This window comes from Lynx canadensis, chromosome B3 (assembly GCF_007474595.2).
Source record: "Lynx canadensis isolate LIC74 chromosome B3, mLynCan4.pri.v2, whole genome shotgun sequence".
In the NCBI taxonomy this organism is placed as follows: Eukaryota; Metazoa; Chordata; class Mammalia; order Carnivora; family Felidae; genus Lynx; species Lynx canadensis.
Window position 1 is genome coordinate 116,334,919 of NC_044308.2, and position 22,694 is coordinate 116,357,612.

A 22,694-nucleotide genomic window follows, 5' to 3' on the forward strand; every position below is an offset into this window, starting at 1 on the left:
TAATGAATAGTTCAAGTAATTGACAGTCAAAAGCAACTTGGTAAATTGTATGTTTTCAAGGATTGTGAGTGAATCAAATTTCTTCCTGAAGGGAAAATGCAGATTTTTAAAATAATTGTTAGAATGTCTTGTTTCAGAATTATTTTTAAGTGTCCTTTTCATTAAGTTAGGCTCGTAGGTAGCTTCGATAGGCCCTTGCCAGTTCTCAGTTACTAGAGAGAAAAGCAAAGATTAATATTTAAAAATTTTATAGTACTAGTATTAAGAGTTCCATATTTATCTATTTTTATCAACCCAAATATGGTATCTTTTAGAACTCTGGTTAATGGACTGGAACGAAAAATTAGTTGCATTTGGGGAGGGGACAAAAGCTTTATCTTATTCTTAGGTCTTTTTTTTTTTTTTTTTTTTAAGTGTTAGAAGATTGAAAGATCTGTAATCAAATAAGGTCATAGTAGTAACAGAATACATGATTAGAAATTCATAGGGATCATTTTGTGGTACTCAGGAAAATCCACAAAATATTTGTTGTTTGTGTACTGTGTTCAAGGCATTCCTTTGAGTATTCTCTGGAATCTGTAGATTCATAAGAATAATGTGATGATACTCTTAGAGTTTACTTTTTCATCATGGAGACACAAATAAAAATAACCAACAATATAAGGCAGAAGGTGCCAAATTCTAAATAAGTGGTACAGAGGAAAGAAAGACCAAGACCAACTATATTTTTCTGCGATTCCTTATTATTTTTAAAACTTTATTTGTGTATTTTTGAGAGAGGGGCAAGAGAGCACTAGTGGGGTAGGGGCAAGAGAGAGAATTCCAAGCAGGCTCTGTGTTGACAGATGTGGGGGCTTGACCTCAACTAACCGTGACCTGAGCTGACATAAAGAGTTAACCCACTGAGCCACCCAGAGGCCCCTGTTTTTCTGCCATTTAAATTGGAAATGTTAATGGGTAAGATTGCATGTCAGTGATGCTATTGATAGCCAATGGTTAGACCTAAATTTCTATCTTTCCTTTTACTATGTTGTAAAATAGTTGCTACCTTTTCTCAAACTAGTAGTTTTGATAGAGAATTGGTACTCTAAAAAATATTAGCTCCTGTCGGTTATTAGTTAGGTAAAGTACAAACATCCAGGAATAGTTTTCCTACCAACTTCTGTAAAAATGAGAGGTTTTTTTGTTGTTGAAGGATTTTCAAAACAGGAATTCAAGGGACATAAACATTTATGATTAGCTTTTGATGTTCAAAACCTTGACAGCCACATAGATTTTCACTAGTTTCTTTTGTTTCTTTATTCTGGAATCGATTTTCATGCATTGCCTAATACTTTGGAAACCTTTTTGTATATATGGGTATGTTGAGGATTATTGTATTCTCAAATGTGTTCACATTAAAATACACCTAACTGCCATATAGCACCTTTGGTTTTGACTTTAAGTAAAAACAAAAGAGGACAGAAAGATTTGTTGAGTACATATTGTATAAAATTCTTCTGTCTTCCAATTCAGAATCGGAAGGGACATAGTACTTGAACTACTTAAAACACCTTTTTTGTCAGAATTTTCTCCCTTGTAAGATTTGGTCATTTTGGTAAGCTTTGTAAATAACTTTGGATTTTGAGGAAGAGTAACAGACTTATTATATATGTATGGAAAATACAACGATATTTGATTCCATTAATTCCCAAGATCATCTCTCAATTTATGTCAATTGTACAAACATCTACTCCAAAGGAGTTATTAAACGAATACCTTTATAGTTACAGCTTAAAAAAATAATGCAAGTAAGCATCAACAAGTCAACATTGTGTGGACTTGGTTTTTTCATGTGTTCCACACATTCCTCTGCTCTATTTAGAGTGTATACTTTTTGTTGGCTCTAAAAGAAGCCTGAACTATGAATGTTCCAGGTAGTAATGGTTAGTAGGACTTTCTGTGGTGGTAGAAAGATCTATGTAATTAACACTGTCCAGTGTGGTGGACAATAACTACTAGCTTTTGCCCACTCCGGTAGCTCTTCACTACGGCAGCCACTAGCTACTTGATGTGGCTCTTGAGCACTTGCAATGAGCTTGGTGGAACTGTGGAACTAAAATTTTAGTGTAGATAGTCATATGTGGTTACTTTATCAGACAGTGTGATTCCAAAGTGTATTCTGTTGCCATAACCACAGGCTTCAGCAACATAAGCAGTGTTTTCTACTTAGTCTTTTATTACATGGTTACTTTAAATTGCAGCTTTCTTCACTGTCCATAAAGATGAGTTTATTTTATAGGCATCAGAGAAATCATTGCATTGAATTCAGAACATTAGAAAGAAGTTGGTACTCAAAAAAATGATAAAATAACTGAATAAGGCCATCCTATGCAGCAGTCTTGTTGTTGTTTACTCAAAGGTCTAATTTAATAACAATGCAGTTACTTTGAACATCATGTAGAGAATGACATATAATAATTATACTCAAAATATTTTCATGAGTTTCATTGATTTAAATTTGAGTATTAAGCACATTAAAATTCATAGTATTTTAAACATCTAAAATACAAAATGAGTTAAGAATATAATAGTTTCTTAATTATAGATAATGTTTAGATATTTAGATTTGATAGTTTTAATAAATGGCAAGTCTATAACAAAATACTAATAATGTATTAACAGAATTCTGTAAGATTTAAAAAAAGACTGTAATATCCCTTGAGAAATTACAGGTTTCCAAAATATTTTTAAGATTTTCTAAAATGATGGGCCCTTGTTAATGAAATGATGAAATGGGTTGGAGAAGGTAATAACATGTATACAGAGCCTGTGTGGCTTTATTTAAAAAATATGCAGGCTTTTCATAGAAAAAATACTTTATAAATTAATCATACTTGCAGCATCCCAGCAGTCATTTGTATTTCACTCGGTTGAGTCGATGTTTGTTATTCCATTTCTCTTGCACTAGTTTGTGATTTTCTTTTGATTGAAAATTGTCACCTTGGTAGCATTTGATAAGGATTCTTTGGTTTTCAGGTGCATAGAAACTTTGTTTTATTGTGAATTCGAGATGCCAGAATATTTGAAAGAACAATTCTAGAATTATAAAGGTTATAAAGAAAAGTGCATATTTAAACTGACAAAGAGGATTTATCTCTTGGGGACCAGCTACAACCCCCATATATAGTTAATGTGCTTGTTTTTCTTTGCTGCTTTCTTTTTCCTTACACTAGAATTTTGTTGGCTTGGGGTGGGGAAAAGTCACAGATTGGTTAGTTTACATATACATTAAATGTTTGCTGTGTTCATCACAATGACTCAGTTTTCTAAGGACCAGAAGATTTAAGACAGCAGTGTAATCTGTATATGTTGCAAAGTTTGTTAGCTTTCTTAGGTTACATTGAAAAAATCAGGTTACATTTTGAAATCCATTTTCTATATTGACTTCATTCTAGCTGTTGTTTTTTTCTTTTCTTCCCTGTAATGTCTCCCCAATCCATGTTTTTTCCTAGCCTTCAAGATGGTCAGCAAGGCCAGCAGTCCACAGCCCAGGTCAAAGTCCAGTCCCGCCCCCCTTCCCAGGCTGCAGTGCTCAGTGCTAGTGCCTCCTTGCTGGTGAGAAATGGGAGTGTCCACTTAGAAGCATCACATGACAATGCATCTGCTGTAGGCGGCAGCAGTTTGCACGATGAACTTGGTATGCAGGCCTTATGTAATCTTGGTGATACAAAACTGTAATACAGCAGATGATGGGTAACAATGATTGCAATTTCTGTGAGACAGCTTCATTTGGAACTATGCATAAGAGCACTTTTTTATAGGATTTGTCGTATGTGTGAGGAAAATTTGACTTGCTTTCCCTTTTCGGTTTCTCTCAACTTTTACTGTTTTGTTTTGTTTTGTTGTTTTTAGCATATTATTGGTAGATAGTTCAAAGTATTAATGTTCATGCTTTAGTGTTCTCTTAAAATGATTCGGGCAGTCCTGTTACTCGTTGGCATTTGTACTCTGTGGGGAAATGCTGATTTTTTGAAAAATGATTTAGATTAAATCTTAATTTCTTTGAATTTGCTGAATGTGCTGCAGGAAGGGCAAAAATACTTTCTGATGGTCTGTTGCTATGGAATCTTTCTTTTGGGTATTCTATATTTCATTTCAGTGTCTGTCACCTGAGATAGACTTACGTAATCCTAAATGCAGTACTCTGAGGACACCATGGCTCTATACTAATATCAATAAATTCATCAAGTTTTTTCTTTTTCCTGTTAATATACCTATAAATATTAATATAAGTTATTAAGTAGTTTATTCTCAGAGGGGTGGTGTAGTTTAAAACCTCAGTAATGCATAGCCACTCAGATACCTCTTTTGTACTTTACAGACAGTATTTTGTATTATACTTTGTATGTAAAATATATACAAAGTATATAAAATGTAGAGTATTTTAGTCTTTAGTTTCTATTTCTCTGTATAATCCATCTTGTTCAGAATGCAGATTAATAACAAGTAAGAAAATGAAAAACAATGAAGAGAATTTTGTTATTAAAAAATACACAATTGAAAGCACCACATTTGCTCCCAGTGATTTTGTTTTGTTATAGCTGTGTTTCATTTATAGAGATGATAATCCACTTGGCACTTTGGCTAGAAGGATGTGTGGTATAAAGTGCCCGAATTAGATATAATAACGTTTCATATGCCATTTGTTGACATTTCCCATTTTGTAAAATCCTTAGTTATAGAAAGTTAACAATTAGACAAGCATATTGATGAAAATAATTATCCTTAGCAAATCTTACAGAAACCTGAAAATGGTCATCTAAGATATTTATAACATTGGCATATATAGTGATTTCTAAATAAAAAGAGAAGGCAATAAAACATTTTAATTTCAGAGTGCTTTTGCTTTTGAGTTTACAATTTGAAGAAGCAAGGGAGTTTATTAGGAGGGTCCTCAATTTGGTTACTTGCTTTGAATTAGAATGGTGATACTTTTTTAGTTACAAATAATACTCAGTTAATATCTTTTTATCGCTATTTCTCTCAGGTTCACTCAAAGTCCTTTGAACAGAGGATTTGTCAGTTTGTGCATATGAAATTACAGTGGCCATCACCGTTGCCCATTCGGTTTGTGGTAGCAGCTTTGTGAAAATAAAAGGCTTAATTTTGACCCATTTTGGATTTTTAGACTTTTGCCAAATCAAACATAAAATGATGCGGTAGATGACTTTTCTCTATAAAACCTAATTTGCCCAAAAACTTGCTAAGAAAGCCTTAATGGTAAAATCCCATTCTGAATCCACTTGCAGATTATTGAAAATATGTACATATGAACTCACTGGACAGTTCTAAAGGTAAAGTCTGGAGTGACTTTAGCATCTGTGGGTGAATATTCAGGATGTTGTCTTGAAATTTGGATTTTTTTTCTTATCTGCCTTCTAATAGCTAGTCACTGGCCTGTGGGACCTGGCTGCGGCCAAATTGAATGTATTGTGATAATTAGCACAAAACAAGCAATCAGTGGACAGTGTATACCTGTTCCATAGCATATAAAGTTGGCCAAAAAAGATCCTGAAAATGAGCTACAGTTGAACTTAAAGGTATTGGTGGAGATACTGATTTTTATAATATATTCCACTAGAATATTCTTGTTACATAGTTTAATTTTCTTCATGATTCTAATTACCAGTGGTAAGATAACTTTGGGTAAATGAATTTGGGTCCTGTATACTCAAATATGTTAAAGTGAGTCATGATATTCCCTAAAAATATGAAATATTTAGAAAGGATTGTTTCCTTCCAAATTTAGCTTCTTCGGTTGAAAATTTTTTAATGTACGATATTTACATATGAAAATGTGTACACATAATGCATTTATATAAAACACTCGTACAAGCATACATATACATTCATACATATGTATGTTTGAGTGCATATAAATGTTTGCCTATGTACACATATATACGTAATACTTGGTTTACTTTAAACAGAGGAACAGCCTTTTTGGATTAAAGGAAACTTGCAGTCAGGCATTGTTTAATTCTAAGCCTAGGTAGTTTTCCTTAACTGCTTTCTACATCTTTACTTTGTGGTATCATGCTAGATAACCACAACTATAAACGACAGCCGTAAGCCCATAAACCCATTATTTCTCTGTTGAATTTTAACTAGCGTGTCAGGGTTACCAGGTAACATTAGACATGGTGGAAAAATTCACTGAAGGTGGTATTTTAAGGATTTTATTAGTGGCTTTTTCAGCAGAAGAAAATGTATTTTCATCATAGGTACTCAGCAGGCATAATTGTTAATCATATTTAATTTTAAAGGCTGAGTTATAAGTATATGATTTAGAACCTAGTTGGAAAAATTTGGATGGTTTTCTTTCTTATTTATAGACTTCACCTCCATGCAAACTTAGTTAAAAAAAAAAAAAGATTCCAATGATGTGACAGATAAGTTTTAAAGTTAGCATCTTTGAAAAGGCAGTTAGTGTCTAAGAATTTCTCAAATCCTTCAGTGTAACATACCACTTTTTTTTTTTAACCACATCTTAAGGGTTAAATTACCTCCTCACCAGTCTTCTGGGGGACTCCTTTCTTTGCACTTGGTTTCCTACTATATTCTGAATTAAATTGCAGTTACACTAAATAAAATAAGCTGTGCTTAGTGCCCAGATAAGTCACACGAGGGACTCTGAATTCACATAGCCTTAAAGTTCTATTTTTTTTTAATCTATCAAGCTTTTTCTATAAAACTTGGCAATCACTTCTCAGTTTTATGCTAAACTCAGCTTTCTCTTGTAAATTTAGACTAATAAATTGATGTAATGATGCCTTTATAGTTGATAGTTAAATGCTTAATATGTGGCACATCTCAGAGGAAACGTTCTAGATAAGGCCTGGTAAAACAGGAAAATTTACGTGTGTTTTTTTTTCTGTGTATGAAATTAGTGGTGGTCGTTGGTGGAGATATGCTTTGAAAAATTATATGTAATAGTACATAAAACTTTCATGTAAAAAATAAGAAATGAGGAAAAGTTTGTATCTATGTTTAAAATGTAAATATGAAATATATAAAAATCATAGGTGATATTCCTCTGACAGATATGTTTTCTTAATTTCATTAATGCATTCGAGGTTTAAAAAGTGATGACCGAACTTTTCTGAGGCTTTCTTTTATTTCATTGCTATGCAAGGATTGACAAAGAAGGTATTCTTTGAGATAATCTGCTTTACTACAGAATTTATTAACTTGAAAATGTGGTCAGCTCTAGAAAAAGACTTAAATCTGCCAGTACCCTACCCTCCCTATTGGCCTTTTTATTAAGCGGCTTATAGCAGCTATGCGTTGTTAAGCAGAAATATCATTTGGAGGCTTTAAAATTTTTTACTTTAAAAAGCGGGGCTCAAGGGGCGCCTGGGTGGCGCAGTCGGTTAAGCGTCCGACTTCAGCCAGGTCACGATCTCGCGGTCCGTGAGTTCGAGCCCCGCGTCGGGCTCTGGGCTGATGGCTCGGAGCCTGGAGCCTGTTTCCGATTCTGTGTCTCCCTCTCTCTCTGCCCCTCCCCCGTTCATGCTCTGTCTCTCTCTGTCCCAAAAATAAATAAACGTTGAAAAAAAAAAAAAAATTAAAAAAAAAAAAAAAGCGGGGCTCAGATGATCTATAATACTTTCATGATTTTTATTAGAGTTAGTCTTGGTGTTTAAAAAGGGTTATATGTATTATGCATTTTGTTATATGTTATATGTCTTATGTTGTATGCCTTAACATTTTGTGCTACATTACAGATACTTTTTCTTACTATACAGAGATCAGAGGGCTGTGGGACCTTGGAGTTTATACGTCAGTGCCCTATGTTACGGCAGATCATTTTCATTCATCTAAACAAAAAGTTATGTTCTTTTTGCAGCGGCCTTGATCTTTTATTGATATTTTTGAATACAAGAAAAGCTGCATTTTGTTTTTTATTGAGGGGAGTGCGACACAAAATATATACAGATGAAAGCAAAATGTTTATTTTTATTGAAGCAATAAAGATCCTTTATTATTATCTAAAAGGAAGAAGTGTGAAGTTTGGGGATATTTTCTTCATTTTGATAAATTAGAATGTATTTTTCTCATTCTTGTAACAGAAATACAAGTTTAGAAATATTAGAAACTATAATGAAAATTAAGTGATCTGTAATTTTATCACTTAGAGATAACTCAATTTTGAAATTTTATAATTTTTTCCTCCCTGTCTTTTTTAATGCACACATTTTGTATACTTTCCTGAAACGGAATTGGGATCATGGTGGGTGACTTGGTGCTACTGTATGAGTTTTGTATCTTGCTTTTTTCACTTAGCATGTATGTTATTTATCCATGTTATTAATTGTTCTTTAACTTGTTTGTAAGTGATGGCATAATATTTTATCTCTGAAATCTCCATGAAAGGGAGTAGGATGTAGTGGACTCCATAGTCAGACTTCATGTCTTCCAGTCCACACTCTACTGCTTATGAGCTGTGTGGCCTTGGGCAAGTTATTTTCTCCCTGTGCGTCAGTTCCCTAATTTATCAAATTAATAACAGTATCTACTTCATAGGTCTATAGTGAGGATCATATCTATTAAAATGTGCAAAGCAATTAGAACAGTGCCTGGCAATGATAAGTCAATTACATAAATAATCATTGCTATCATCATTATTAACATTATTATGTAATTATAGTTTATTTAAACTAAGTTTAAGTTAAACTTGATTAATATATGCATTAGCTGAAATATAGGTTGAGTTCTTCAATGGAGGACACCCTCCTCCCCCAGCCCCTCACCAATCAGTGACTAAAGTAAAAGAGAAGTTTACCTGTCTCTCTAACAGTCTCACAGGAGCTGTCCCTAGCAGGGGGGTTGGTTCTGTTATCTTCCATGTGTGGCTTCCCTGCTGGTCCATAGTGGCTGCTCCACTTGTTGTCAACAAATGTCATTTGTCTGAAAAGCAGGAAGGGGGGGGGGGTGTTGCTAAAAAGTAAGGACAGTTAGTCTTTATCTTTCAGATTGCAACTTGAGAAATGTGCCTGTCACTTTCTCCCACTTCCCTTGGGCCCATACGTAGTCACATGGCAACTTCTAGCTGCAAGAGAGGTTAGGAAATGTCTCTAATTAGGTGAACGTAGGCTCAGCTGAAATTCAATGAGGGGAAGGTCCTATTAATACAAGGAATAAGGAAAGGATGAATACTGGAGGTCAGTCATCAGTCTTTGCTACATTAAGCACTTCACATCAATAAGATAAAGATCAGTAACTAGAAAAGTTGAAATACTAGTTGAAATACAGTCACATCAGGGAAATACAAATCAAAACCACACTCAGATATCACCTCACGCCAGTCAGAGTGGCCAAAATGAACAAATCAGGAGACTATAGATGCTGGAGAGGATGTGGAGAAACGGGAACCCTCTTGCACTGTTGGTGGGAATGCAAACTGGTGCAGCCGCTCTGGAAAGCAGTGTGGAGGTTCCTCAGAAAATTAAAAATAGACCTACCCTATGACCCAGCAATAGCACTGCTAGGAATTTATCCAAGGGATACAGGACTACTGATGCATAGGGGCACTTGTACCCCAATGTTTATAGCAGCACTCTCAACAATAGCCAAATTATGGAAAGAGCCTAAATGTCCATCAACTGATGAATGGATAAAGAAATTGTGGTTTATATACACAATGGAATACTACGTGGCAATGAGGAAGAATGAAATATGGCCTTTTGTAGCAACGTGGATGGAGCTGGAGAGTGTGATGCTAAGTGAAATAAGCCATACAGAGAAAGACAGATACCATATGTTTTCACTCTTATGTGGATCCTGAGAAACTTAACAGAAACCCATGGGGGAGGGGAAGGAAAAAAAAAAAAAAGAGGTTAGAGTGGGAGAGAGCCAAAGCATAAGAGACTCTTAAAAACTGAGAACAAACTGAGGGTTGATGGGGGTGGGAGGGAGGGGAGGGTGGGTGATGGGTATTGAGGAGGGCACCTTTTGGGATGAGCACTGGGTGTTGTATGGAAACCAATTAGACAATAAATTTCATATATTAAAAAAAAAAATACAGTCACAAACAGTTCAAGTTTACTCATAATTTTTTAAAATTTATTTATCTATTTTATTTTATTTTATTTTTTAATAATTTTTTTAATGTTTATTTTTGAGACAGAGGGAGACAGAGTGAGTGGGGGAGGGGCAGAGAGAGAGGGAGACACAGAATCTGAAACAGGCTCCAGGCTCTGAGCTGTCAGCACAGAGTCCGATGTGGGGCTCGAACCCACAAACTGTGAGATCATGACCTGAGCCAAAGTCAGGCACTCAATAGACTGAGCCACCCAGGCGCCTGTACTCATAATTTTTTAAATTGCAGATTAAAAACAAGGTGAGATCTTTTTCATCTTTGTGTAATGTATCTATTATTGGAAAAAGTCTGAAGATTGAATATTTTTAGAGAGCAGTTTAGAACTGTAGACCAAAAATGCCTATAGCTTTTAGTACTCAAAATTTGCAAACTTGAAAAGATATATGTACGTGGATATTCATTATAACATTGTTTGTAATTTTGACAAACTTTAAACAGTCTAAATCTCTTGTTATTAGAGAACCTCTAAAAGAAACGATAGTACATAAACAGTATAATATTTAGAACTTGATGCATCTTTACTTTTTCAAAAATTTTTAATGTTTATTTATTTTTGAGAGAGAGAGAGAGAGAGTGTGTGTAAATGGAGGAGAGGCAGAGAGAAAGGGAGGCACAGAATCCGAAGCAGGCTCCAGACTTTGAGCTATCAACACAGAACCCGATATGGGGCTTGAACCCACAAACTGTGAGATCATGACCTGAGCTGAATTCAGAGGGTTAATGGACAGGGCCACCAAGGCAACGTATGCATCTTTATTATTGACATGAAAAGTTAAACTAGTTAGTAAGCAAAAGAAGTAAATTTTAGAATGTGTATGAGGAGAGTGATCCAATTGTCTTAGGACAAATGTACATAAAAATTGTTCAGAAGAACACAGTGGCTGTCTCTGGGGGAGTAGGGAACTTTTCTTCATTTTATGTACTACTTTTGAATCTGATGTGTAGTATTTTTTTAAATGAACCACAAAAAGAAAACAATAAATATCACTCACTCTTGATTTATATTTTGTAGAAATTCCACTGATTACATGCTGTCTCACGTTCCTCCATCTACTTAGACTCTTAACCTGACCAGTCTTTTTTTTCTTCTTTGTTTTAAAATCAACTTTTTGATATATAATTTAGGTATGATAAATTGCATCCATTTAACATGTACAGTTGGTTGAGTTGTAACAGATGTGCACACCTGTGAAATACTACAATCCAGATACAGAACATTTCATCATCTTTAAAAGATTCTTTGTTGCCCCCATTGCAGCCCATCCTTCCCCCGCCCCTGGCCACAGGCAGCCACTGCATATTCTATGTCATTATGGTTCTCCCTCTTTTAGAAGTTCATATACATGCAGTTGTAATGTGGCCTTTTGCACTTAGTAATGTTTTTAGTTCATCACGTTGCATGGGTTAGTTTATTCTTGTTTTGTGCTGAATATTATTCCATTGTGCAAGTGTGTGTATATTGTGTATCCATTCATCTGATAGATGTTTGTGTTATTTCCAGGTTTTGGCCATTGTTAGTAAAACTTAACATTTCAAAGGTGGTTTTACATTCACACCAGCAGTGTATGTGAGTTGCGCTCATTCCCATTCTTGTCCCCATTTGCTATTGCTGGCCTTTAAAATGTTAACCCTAATGGTTGTATCTCATTGTGGTTTTAAATTTACATTTTCTCTTATGACTGTTGATCTTTTTTTTTGTGATGTGTGTCCAAATAATTTGCTCACTTTTAAAATTGGGTTGGTTGTATTATTTTTGAGGTGTAAGAGTTTTTGTGATATTTTAGGCATAACTAATTTGTCAGATACAAATCACAAATATTTTCTCCCATTCTGTGGCTTGCCTTTTTGTTTACCTTGTCATTTGTAATGTCATCAGTATCACTGTCCTGTTGTAGATTTTACCAAGATGAGGTTGTCCCTTTGAAAGAAAATGTGAGCAGATGATGAAATCATAGCAGAATATGAACTTGTGCATTCACTTTTGGAAGGTTCACCTGATCTGGGGATTAGGCAGTAAGAGTGAAACTTAATGAATGAAGGCATGTGGTGTTAAGTCAGAACTAGAGGACATTGGCCACGTCAGTAAAAGAGACCAGTATGTACCCCTATTTTATTGTTGCCGAGCAGTAGAGGCATTGGTCTCTTCGTACCAGTTCTCAAAACCTCTCTTCTAAACCAACTTTTCTTCTCATACCTGTTCTTTTCTGTACTCTCTTGTTTAAAAAAACAAAAACAAAAACAAAACAAAAAAAAACCTAGCACAGTGGTGAACATCCCAGGAAGAAGGATTGGTTCTCAGTATTGAAACATTTATTTTTATTTTTTTATTTTTTTAAGTCTATTTTTAATATTTATTTAGAGAGTGAGTGAGCAGGGGATGTGCACAGGGAGAGGGAGACAGAGAATCCCAAGCAGGCTCTGTGTTGTCAGTGTGACATGGGGCTTGATCTCCCAAACCATGACCTGAGCCAAGATCAAGAGTTGGAAGCTTAACCGGCTGAGCCACCCTAGCACCCCTCAGTATTGAAACTTTTAATTACAAGTAGCATAGTGCCTTGATTACCATTCTAGTACATTTTTTTGGTCCAGGAGAGGGGTTGGCAAACTATGGCCTGTGGGTGAAATCCATCCAGCTTGATACTTGTTGATATAAATAAAGTAAAATAAATACATATTTATGTTACATGTTTTCAGTGGCTGCTTTCATGCTACAGTGGTAGTCTTGAATTGTTGTAACTATCTGACCCACAAAGCCTAAAATACTTATTTTCTGGCCTTGTATAGAAAAAGTTTGCCCACCCTGTACTATATGCAGAAATAAAATGAGTCATTTCTGTCTGGTGAAAACTCACGTTTTCTCGGAGACTCATAGGTACCACTCGTGATAATAAGGGTGGCACCATCCAAGAAACTGACACTAGTCTTAAAAGTCTTTCTCTACCACATTCATTCAGATAGCATTGTGAACACAGTACTCATCACATCAGAAATAAGCACTTTCTGTAGAGCACTTAACTTACCCATGTGGATGCATGTGGTCCTCCAAGAGCCTTCTAAAAAAGCACTTTATAAAGCTGCTTCCCTTGTGTCTAGCTTTGCTCTCATAGCTCTTGCCTGCCCTAAGAGTTAATACTTGAGAAGAGAGACCTCAATTAACAGTGTACCAGGATTAGGCCTAGTGGGAGGAGGGTCCACAGAAGGAAATCAAGAAATTTCCAAGGCCTCTGTTGTTGGTACTGGGAGGATTAGAAGAATCCTACAGAAGATCTGTCCTAGTAACTACCTCTTGCCAAGGTACATGAGTAAAATGAGTAGCATCAAGAATGCAACAGGAGTTTTTTAGTCGAGTGAACAATCTTTATATACACTTTGTGCTGTGTAGCAAGGACTTAGGAGTTAGAGAATACCATTAATTTCTCATGTCTTTTATCAGGGTCTTGCCCCTGTCTATTTTGAGTTTATCTGCTGCACCATTCATGGCTTCAGGGAAGTGTTTGAAGGGTCCTTTTCTTTAAATCAGTATCTCGTTTTATTCATCTTCCTGTTATTCATCACTTATTTATTGATTTTTGGTTATTTGAAATTCTCCTACCTAAAAAAAATGGTTTTGTGTAATAAAATGTAATTTTTATAGGCAATAGCAATCAATTCAATGTTCAAAACTGAGAAATACCAGGTACGTTAACTTTTTCCCCCCTTAATCTCTAGATGCTATCTCATGGCCAATATCATTAAGCCTAAAATTCCAGCCGCCAGTCTTATTTTGTCAGAAAGTAATTGTTTTCTTTTAAAATCATGACAGAGCCATTCTGTTAGATATAACTAATTATTACCTGGGAGTTGAATATGTTGAGATGACTTAGTTTTTAATCATAATTCATGTGAGAAGGACACATTTCATTGTTGTTCTTCTCAATTTATATTCATCAGAAAAAGTCAATACTTACAGTATTTTTGTGGATACAGGATAATATAAAAATAGGATTATTAATAAGGGCACATTTTACTTTGGACCTAAAGGGTAACTACATCATGGGTTTGATTTTAAATGAGATATGTATAAATTTGATATGTATGCTGAGGATCTTCGTACAGATTTAGGATATTCTTAATCTTTATTTAACCAATAGTAATATATACTTATTTCTGTTTTGGTTATTTTTGAAGATGCTTTTAGTAGACTATTATACCTTAAAATATTATGAAGTTTTTCACCAAGACCTTAAGCTAAACGGTTTCTAGTATAATTTTTCCTGAGTTGTTTATCCTCTGAATAAAATTTGTTTCTTTTCAAGGGCTAACTAGTTGCCAGGCCCAAAGGTACAAGAGGAGACCTAGAATCTGTTATTTTGGTGGAGTTACATTAGGAAAATACCAGGAAGCCTTAATACACTGTCAGCCTTTTCTGACCTGAACATGTTCTTTTTTTTTTTTTTTTTGACCTGAACGTGTTCTTAAAATTAGTATGTAGACAAAGCCTCTTAGGGGGGAAATAAATCAAAGTTGAAGTCATTGCACATTTGTTAAAATTATAGCCTCCTTTTTCATAGACATGTTTTATGCTTTGCTAAATTTCTAAAATTTATAACTTGTTAGTCATTGCTTTGTAAAGAAACATTCAGAGTTCTTGATTTATATAGTAATAAAACTACTCAATTTTTCCAGCCTTCTTTGTGTAAAGAGCTTTCTGAAGGGCGTGCTTTCTTTTTATGTTTCTATTTATTTAATGTGCAGCTATTTACATTTTATAACAGACATCTATACATAAAGGAGAGTATAGTTGTATAATGACTTAAGGTTCTTTGTTCCATTTGATAATTACAAAGAATAATATCTTTAGTTTATTTCAGTTGCATATAAATGTCATATTCAGTATTCCCAAAACAGAACTTGTATTATTAAAAATTCCACGGAATGCTTAAATATATTCAGAATATAGTCCAATAATTTAAATTCTATTGAATATAATATTATTTGTAAAATACACATTATATGACATAAATACTTATGTTTATCCATTCCATTCTTACTGGATTTCACACATAGCTTCCAAGCCCTCCTAGCTCTTTGTTACTCTCTGATTTACTCACTTGCATGGGTTTATAATTATTCTGCTTTTATGCCATGTGTAATTCTGATCTGATGTTTCTTTTTTCTATTAATGTAAGCTATTTATAGTAGCACAGCCAATTTTTCATTTGCCATGATAAATGAGGAAAGAGCACAACATAAAAAATTACAATTTAAAAATAATTTTGAGATCTCGGTCAAGCCAGTATTTTTGTTTAGGTTTTTTCTTCGCTAACAATTTCTGCAGCCACTGTACCACTTCAAAAAGTATTTCAGCACTACACCTAAGAAGAAGCCAGATGGACAGCTTGTATTATTTCATTTTAGTTGAGGAATCTGGTTTGTGTTAGAAGTGCTGAGTGAATGATTCATGACTAGAAGATGAGGGTGGCACGTGGAGGTGACAAAAAGCAGAGTTTTAGATAATCCACATGCTGAATAATCCTCCCTTGAAAAACAGCAAATGAAATAAACATTTCACAGAATGCTTTTTTTCTCATTTGTCATAAGAATATATTTTTCTGAGAAAAATGCTACTACAGAAAACACCATAATAAAATACATATTCTGTCTGATCCATAGAAAGCACTCAAATAATCCTACTTAATAAAGAACTTCTCAGATTCTGATCCTTTTAAAGTATGAAGTGATTGTTGAGATGTTTTGCGAACCCTTAGTTATAGTATTAGTACATCCTGGGGTCTTTTATTGTTACTTTTCAGGCATTTCACTTATATAAAAATGGTCATACCATGTTTACATTGTAGTCATGGAAGAGAAATCTTTTAGCCCTGCCATCTAGTTGAAATTGCCCTGAAGATTCCTCCTATTTATAAACAATGAAGATGCAGCCCGGACTAAGTCCCAAATGGTTGCAGAGTTCTATACCTCATTTCATTGTCCTACTGGAAATTTATATTCATTTATTTCTGCTCCCTACCCACTACTGAGAGGGCTAACATAGGTTGTCAAGGTGAGGAATGCATTTCAGACAGTCTCCAGATTTTTAAAATTTCACTATCAGAAATCATTTTATCTTATAGGGTTCATTTTAAGAGTTCTTTAAACCTGCATTCCTTTGCAACCAATATCATTTCCAAACCTTTTATTGGCTTTGTGGAGATATTTGGCTACAGCTAATGGTGTTCTTAATTTTTTTCAGAGAGTTCTTGTAGACTCATGCAACCAGTAATGTTCATTAAATACTGTGATTTACTTATTACCAACATTATACTTCATTCATTGAACTTCTTAGATCCATTTGGACACTTCATTTTTTCTTAAAAAACACAACATGATGGGTATTAAGGAGGGGACTCTTGTTGTGATGAGCACTGAATGTTGTATGTAAGTGATGAATAACTAAATTCTATACCTGAAACTAATATTACATTGTATGTTGAGTTAAAAAAACCCAAAACAAGAAACGAACCCAAAACTCTGTGAAGGTAATCTCAGAAATTTGCTGTCTTGCAGTTTGAGTTATCTTAAAACTTAAGCGGCTTTCCAAATGGCCACTCACCACTTGCAAAGTGGTCAGGTGACTTTTAAACAACGTTAATTCATTCATGTGATTACTTCAATTGAGAATGCCCTGAGAGGAGAAAAGAGGAAACTGGATTGCAAAGCTGACTTAAATCCCTTACTGTTAAAACCTGATTATGTATGTTGACATTTTGCCCCACTGTTCAGCATTCCTTTTCAGTTCACATCATGCTGAATTACATGCAGATCATTGTTTTTAGAATATTTTGGAAAAAGGTTATAGTACATTTTCTTAAATTGTAACAAGTTTGAAATTTAGTGTTTTATGATGGAAAATTTTTGAGTATTCTAATGGCTTTTTAAAAAAATCATTTATTTGCTAGGTAAGTTCTCTTCTACGCTTTATGAGACTGGTGGCTGTGATATGTCACTTGTGAATTTTGAACCGGCAGCAAGAAGAGCATCTAATATCTGGTATGTGTGAAGTCCTATTAGGAGAGCGTATGTACTTGCATATATTTGCCATGTTCAAAGCTTTGAAGCCTTGCGATGGAAAAGTGCTTTTGAAAATATTTGTTCGTATTGGCTTAAATAATTTTGTCATTGTGTATTTGTCTCCAAAGATGTAAGGTAGAATTTATTGCTCTGGAAAAAAGAAAGCATTATTCTTAAAATGAAAGCTGTTCTGTATTTTAAATAATTAAGTAAGAATTCCCTGTGGATCTTACAGTGGGATAGTGGTTTCCCACAATTTCAAGTTTAACTCTAGATTTCATGCTACACACACATACACACACACACACACGCACACTGCGTGATGTATAAAAAAGCTTCTTAAAGCTTATTAGGAAAATAATTATACTACTAACTTCAAACTCATCAGGTCTCTTTGTAATTGAAAAATTTTATTTCTTCATAAGGGTTTTTTGATCGTGTCTTTTTACGTGATCATCTTTCCTTGTGTTTTGAAATTTATTTATCACCAATAAGAAAGAGGAATTTCTTAAAACATGGGTCATATGTTATATTTAGTTTCTTTTCTCTCCTTCCCTTAGGAAGAAATTACACTGTAAGATAAGGGAGAAATTAGGAGAAAAGCAAGTAAGAACTAGAAATCTTGATGGCATAATCAGTTCTAATGTAGAATGTATTAGATTTTTTTCTTAAATTCTAATATTATTCATCTATTCAGGTTGCTGTCTTGAGGTCCATTAGTGACTGATTAGCTCATTTTTTTCACAGGGGTCATTTTATTTGATTCCTATTTTAGGACCTATTTCATAATGGGACACACCTGTTTAAATATTACATATGTATGTATGGGCAGTTCACTTTGTTTTTTAAAGTTTTTAGGAGCCATTAATTTTTTTTTTATTAATGCTCATTTATATTTGAGAGAGAATGTGCGAATGGGAGAGGGGCAGAGAGAGTTGGAGACAGAATCTGAACCAGGCTCCAGGTTCTGAGCTGTCAGCACAGAGCCCAACGCTGGGCTCAAACCCACGAACTGTGAGATTATGACCTGAACCAAAGTCGGCTGCTTAACCAACTGAGCCACCCAGGTGCCCCATAGGGGTCTTTTAAAGCAATAGGATCTTGTAGTCACTTAGCTTAATCCACTGAAAAGATAGAACATGTAGAAAACTATACTCACTCAGCTCCTTTAGTCCAGTTTTGGAACTGATCCTGTTGAGAATGACCAGCTTGGAGTGTTAGGTGATTTTGTAATAGTAGAAACAATAGAAAGATGGAGCAATGGAAACAATTATGTTTAATATAATTTAAGAATGATTCCTTACAGCATAAATGTGGTAAGGTCTCAAGTTTCAAAAACGAAACTTGACTGTGGAAACAGATTTGTCACATTCTAGGCTGTTATATTATAGCTTAAATATGTTAATTGCTTTCTTAAACACTCTCCATAAGAACTTTGTGACAGAGGCATTATTCTCCTGTGTTAGTGATGCGGAAACTGAGGGGTTTAAAAGGCTGGATAACTTGTCCAAGATCTCATTTAGCTGATGAAGAGATTTGAATATAGATACTCTGGCCCAGAGGCTGTGCTCTTAATTACATCTGTAGGAAAATGCTATTTCGCATTTTGAAGTACAAGGAACAGTGAAGAATATAAATGTCATCTCATTGTTAAAAGATGTATTTTTCCTTCTATTCCTTGACAAGCTGTTTATTTCCTGAAGTTTTTTTCATTTTATTTTAGTGACACGGATTCTCATGTATCCAGTTCTACCTCAGTTCGATTTTATCCACATGATGTGGTAGGTTTTCCTTTACTTTTAGAAGACGATGTGTATTCAGATTTAGTTAACACAAATCAGAAAAATTGAAGTTATAAAATGTCAATTTTGTTGTAAACTATGGCAAAATCACCTTTGCTGTCTCCTCGTGGATCTTTTCCTGTAAGTCCCTTGTTAGTAAACAAACCTAAAACACCGTGAAATGTAATTAGCTATGTATGAATCAGTAATTACACTTTTGAGGTTATATAAAGGTTCATTTACTGACCAATGTTATAATCTGTGCCATTTTAAAACTTCATTTTGAAAATTATGATTTTGAATATCATCTGACGTAACTGTTAGTTATTCACATGCCAGTATGTGTGTAGCAAGCTTAGTGATGGTATCACTGTGTAAAAAAATATGCCATGTGAGATACAGTGGGGATATTTTAAAAAGATAACACTGCTTTTGTCTTCAAGATGTTTATATTGAACTTAGAAAAGACAAAACAGATGAAATTCTTACGTGGAACGCATAAGAGACACACATAAATAAATGTGCCAAAGGGATTAATTATTAGTGGCTTCCTGGAGATGATTAGTTGTGAGCTGGGTTTTAAGACCATAGATGTGAGTTGGCATAGAGCAGTGGTTTTGAACATTTGGCAATGTCTGGAAACACTTCCATGTGTCACAGCTAGGAGAAATGCTACTGGCATCTGCTGGATAGAAGCCAGGGATACTATGAAACATCCCACAGTGGACAGCACAGCCCCTAAAACAAAGAATTATCTGGCTGAAAATACCTGTAGTGCCAAGGTTGAGAAACCCTGGCATAGAGGATAAGAAAAAAAGTGTTTGGGGAGGTATTTGCCAGTGTTTAGAGATAAAAATGGCTACGTTATTTATAGGAAGCAAATTTTCTTTACTGTTTCCCACATATGTGTTTGAAAAGTAAAGGTTGTCTCTGCTTTTTTTGCTGGAGTGTATTCCAGGAAACTTCATAGGAAAGTAAAGAATAGGGATATGATTATTTTTTTTGTCTGTTTTTCACTGTTAAATAGTATGGGATCTTTGGGATAGTGAAATGCTGACTAGGGCTGTGCTACATTTGGGAAATTTTAGACTCTTTCATTTTTATTTTTATTTATGTTATTATTTTTAACATTTTTTAATGTTTATTTTTGAGAGAGAGAGAGAGTGAGCAGGGGAGGAGCAGACAGAGATGGAGTCACAGAATCCGAAGCAGGCTCCAGGGGCTCGAACGTGGGGCTCGAACTCATGAGCCATGAGATCATTACCTGAGCCCAAGTCAGATGCTAAACTGACTGAGCCACCTAGGCACCCCTCAATTTAATTAAAAAAATTTTTTTAATGCTTATTTATTTTGGGGAGAGACAGAGAATGAGCACGCACGAACAAGGGGTGGAGAGAGAATGAGAGAGAGAATCCCAAGCAGATTCTTCACTGTGAGCGCAGAGCACGTTGTGGGAGGCCCAGTCCCATGAACTGTGAGACCATGACCTGAGCTGAAATCAAGAGTCAGACACTGAACCAATTGAGCCACCCAGGGACCCCCTAGACTCTTTCAGAGGAAGGGAAAACTGGTGAACTGTTGAATGGACGCGTTAAAGCTAAGAGATGTAATGTGGTAATTTCCTGTATAGCGTCAGGTGAGCAGCCTGCCAAAACAAAACAAAAGCGAAGGAGATGTAGGAGGGATTTGAAAACTACAGTGATAGAGACTGCAGGAAGAAATGAGAATTGAAAGCATTGAATCCAGTTCAGAGGAGCTTAGATTTAGTATAGCTTAATGAGACAAGGTCACAAACGTGACAGGGAGAAGGGAAGCCACTAATGGTACACTGTAAGTGATTTTTATAGATTCGCTGGCTATACGGTCATAACGTGTAAAGATTCTGAATATTTTTCCCAGTACAACTTTTCTAAAAACCTATTGATTAGTTTGCTTTAAGTATATGTCCTATTATCACCTTCTGTAGTTTTTAATGATCATAAAATATCCATAAGGAGTGTAGAGAATTGAGGGGGCTTAGATAATCCGCAAGCTGATTAAGTAGCCCTTGAATCATGACTTGAGTAAAGATGTTTTAAGCCTTTCAGTGCTGACTTTCTTTTAGCTCTCTCTTCCACAGATTCGGTTGAACAGACTATTGACGATCGATACAGATTTGTTGGAGCAGCAAGACATTGACCTCAGCCCTGACTTGGCAGCGACTTATGGTCCAACCGAAGAAGCTGCTCAAAAGGTTAAACACTATTACCGCTTTTGGATCTTACCCCAGCTGTGGATCGGCATTAACTTTGACAGACTCACACTTTTGGCCCTGTTTGATAGGTGAGAATGTGGTGTGATATTAAAGATATATGTAGATTTTATTTTTAAATTGAAATGTCCCCAATTACCCATTGAAGTTTTTGCTTGGTTACCAAGTTGGAAAATGTTTTCTGTTTTGGTCCTTTTTGAGATAAAATTTAACTTAATAGGGCTCGCAAACATTGACTCTCTTGAATTCATTAAAAATTTTTTTGTGGCAATTTTAATATGTTTATATCAAGAAATCTTTTTTATTGTCAATAAGAATCATGGAACTCTATTTAAAAGCCAGAGAATTTGAGGTGTTAGTGATCACAAGGTTATAGGTAATATGACTCTAAATACAAAAGGTATTAGAGCACTCTTTGTATTTCCCTATTTCGTAGCACTAGTCTTAATAATGAACAATATTAGTCTATTGAAACTTGGTGCTTCCTGTTGACGGAAGTAAAAAAGATTGGGTTTACTCTCCTATCTGAAACAATGAAAGAGAAGAAAAATGCACAAAACCTTGGTTTTCAAGGCATCGGAGGTACAACAAAAAGGACAGTGATTCCCAAGAGATGAAACACGTTATGTGAGCCCTACAATTGCCCCAGCTTACTGCCTTAAGGGAGTTTCCAGGCTTCGTCGCCGGCTGCAACACGGGGAGGAGGTACTGAAATAGAGCCCAGCAGACTTCCTGAGTTGAGGAAATGGAGCCACGAGTCCAGGGAGACCAAGGCATCCAGCTCAGAATGTCAAAAAGAGGACTGCTGTTCACAGGGAGAACCTCTGAGTTCCACAGCAGGTCTCCACAGCTGTCAGCAGAGCACTGACACGTGAGTGTATGTGAGGAAACTACCTGAGGCCAGGGGAGAAGCATGTGAAAGAAATAGAGGAACAGTGTCTGACACACAGGGACAGGAATAGTGTCTGTTCCCACCTGTCTGAATGAAAAAACTCATAATTCAAGTTTTATGGTGCATTGTGTAGAGTACTCAGGAAAGTCTTGCCTGAAAAGTGGGCAGTATTAGCCCTAGCATGAGCACTGCTCCAGACCCACCAAACGAGTCATAAAAGCAAGACCTAAAATGATCAAACTGTTTCCAAGTAGCATAACAAAGTTCAAGAAGACTTAACAGAAATCTAAAAATTGTTAACCACCTGAAACTTTTCACAGCGGCATCCAACCAAAGATAACAAAGCATGCAAAGAAGCAGTAAAACATGATTTATAATGAGGGCAATAATGAATCCATTGAAACCAACCTATAATTATCACAGATGTTAGAATTAGCTGTCAAAGACATTAAAAAAAAGTATAATTGGGGATGCCTGGGTGGCTCAGTTGGTTAAGCATTTGACTCTTGATGTAAGTGCAGGTCATGATCTCACAGTGCCTGAGATCAAGCTGCATGGGGCTCTGTTGTGATAACA

At 35.3% G+C, this 22,694-nt stretch overlaps 1 protein-coding gene across 8 annotated transcripts in view; it reads left to right on the forward strand.

Annotated features, from left to right (window-relative positions):
• The window catches only part of PCNX1 (pecanex 1), a 171,709-nt gene that overhangs the window by 79,094 nt on the left and 69,921 nt on the right, over positions 1-22,694 (forward strand). For 5 of the 8 annotated variants that reach the window (XM_030319448.1, XM_030319452.1, XM_030319449.1 and 2 more), the window contains 4 exons: positions 3,495-3,679; positions 17,083-17,173; positions 18,918-18,975; positions 21,080-21,297. In XM_030319448.1, the coding sequence (XP_030175308.1) occupies positions 3,495-3,679; positions 17,083-17,173; positions 18,918-18,975; positions 21,080-21,297 (552 nt within the window). The remainder of the gene's footprint in view (positions 1-3,494; positions 3,680-17,082; positions 17,174-18,917; positions 18,976-21,079; positions 21,298-22,694) is intronic. The other 3 variants (XM_030319450.1, XM_030319454.1, XM_030319456.1) reach the window with 3 other exon arrangements.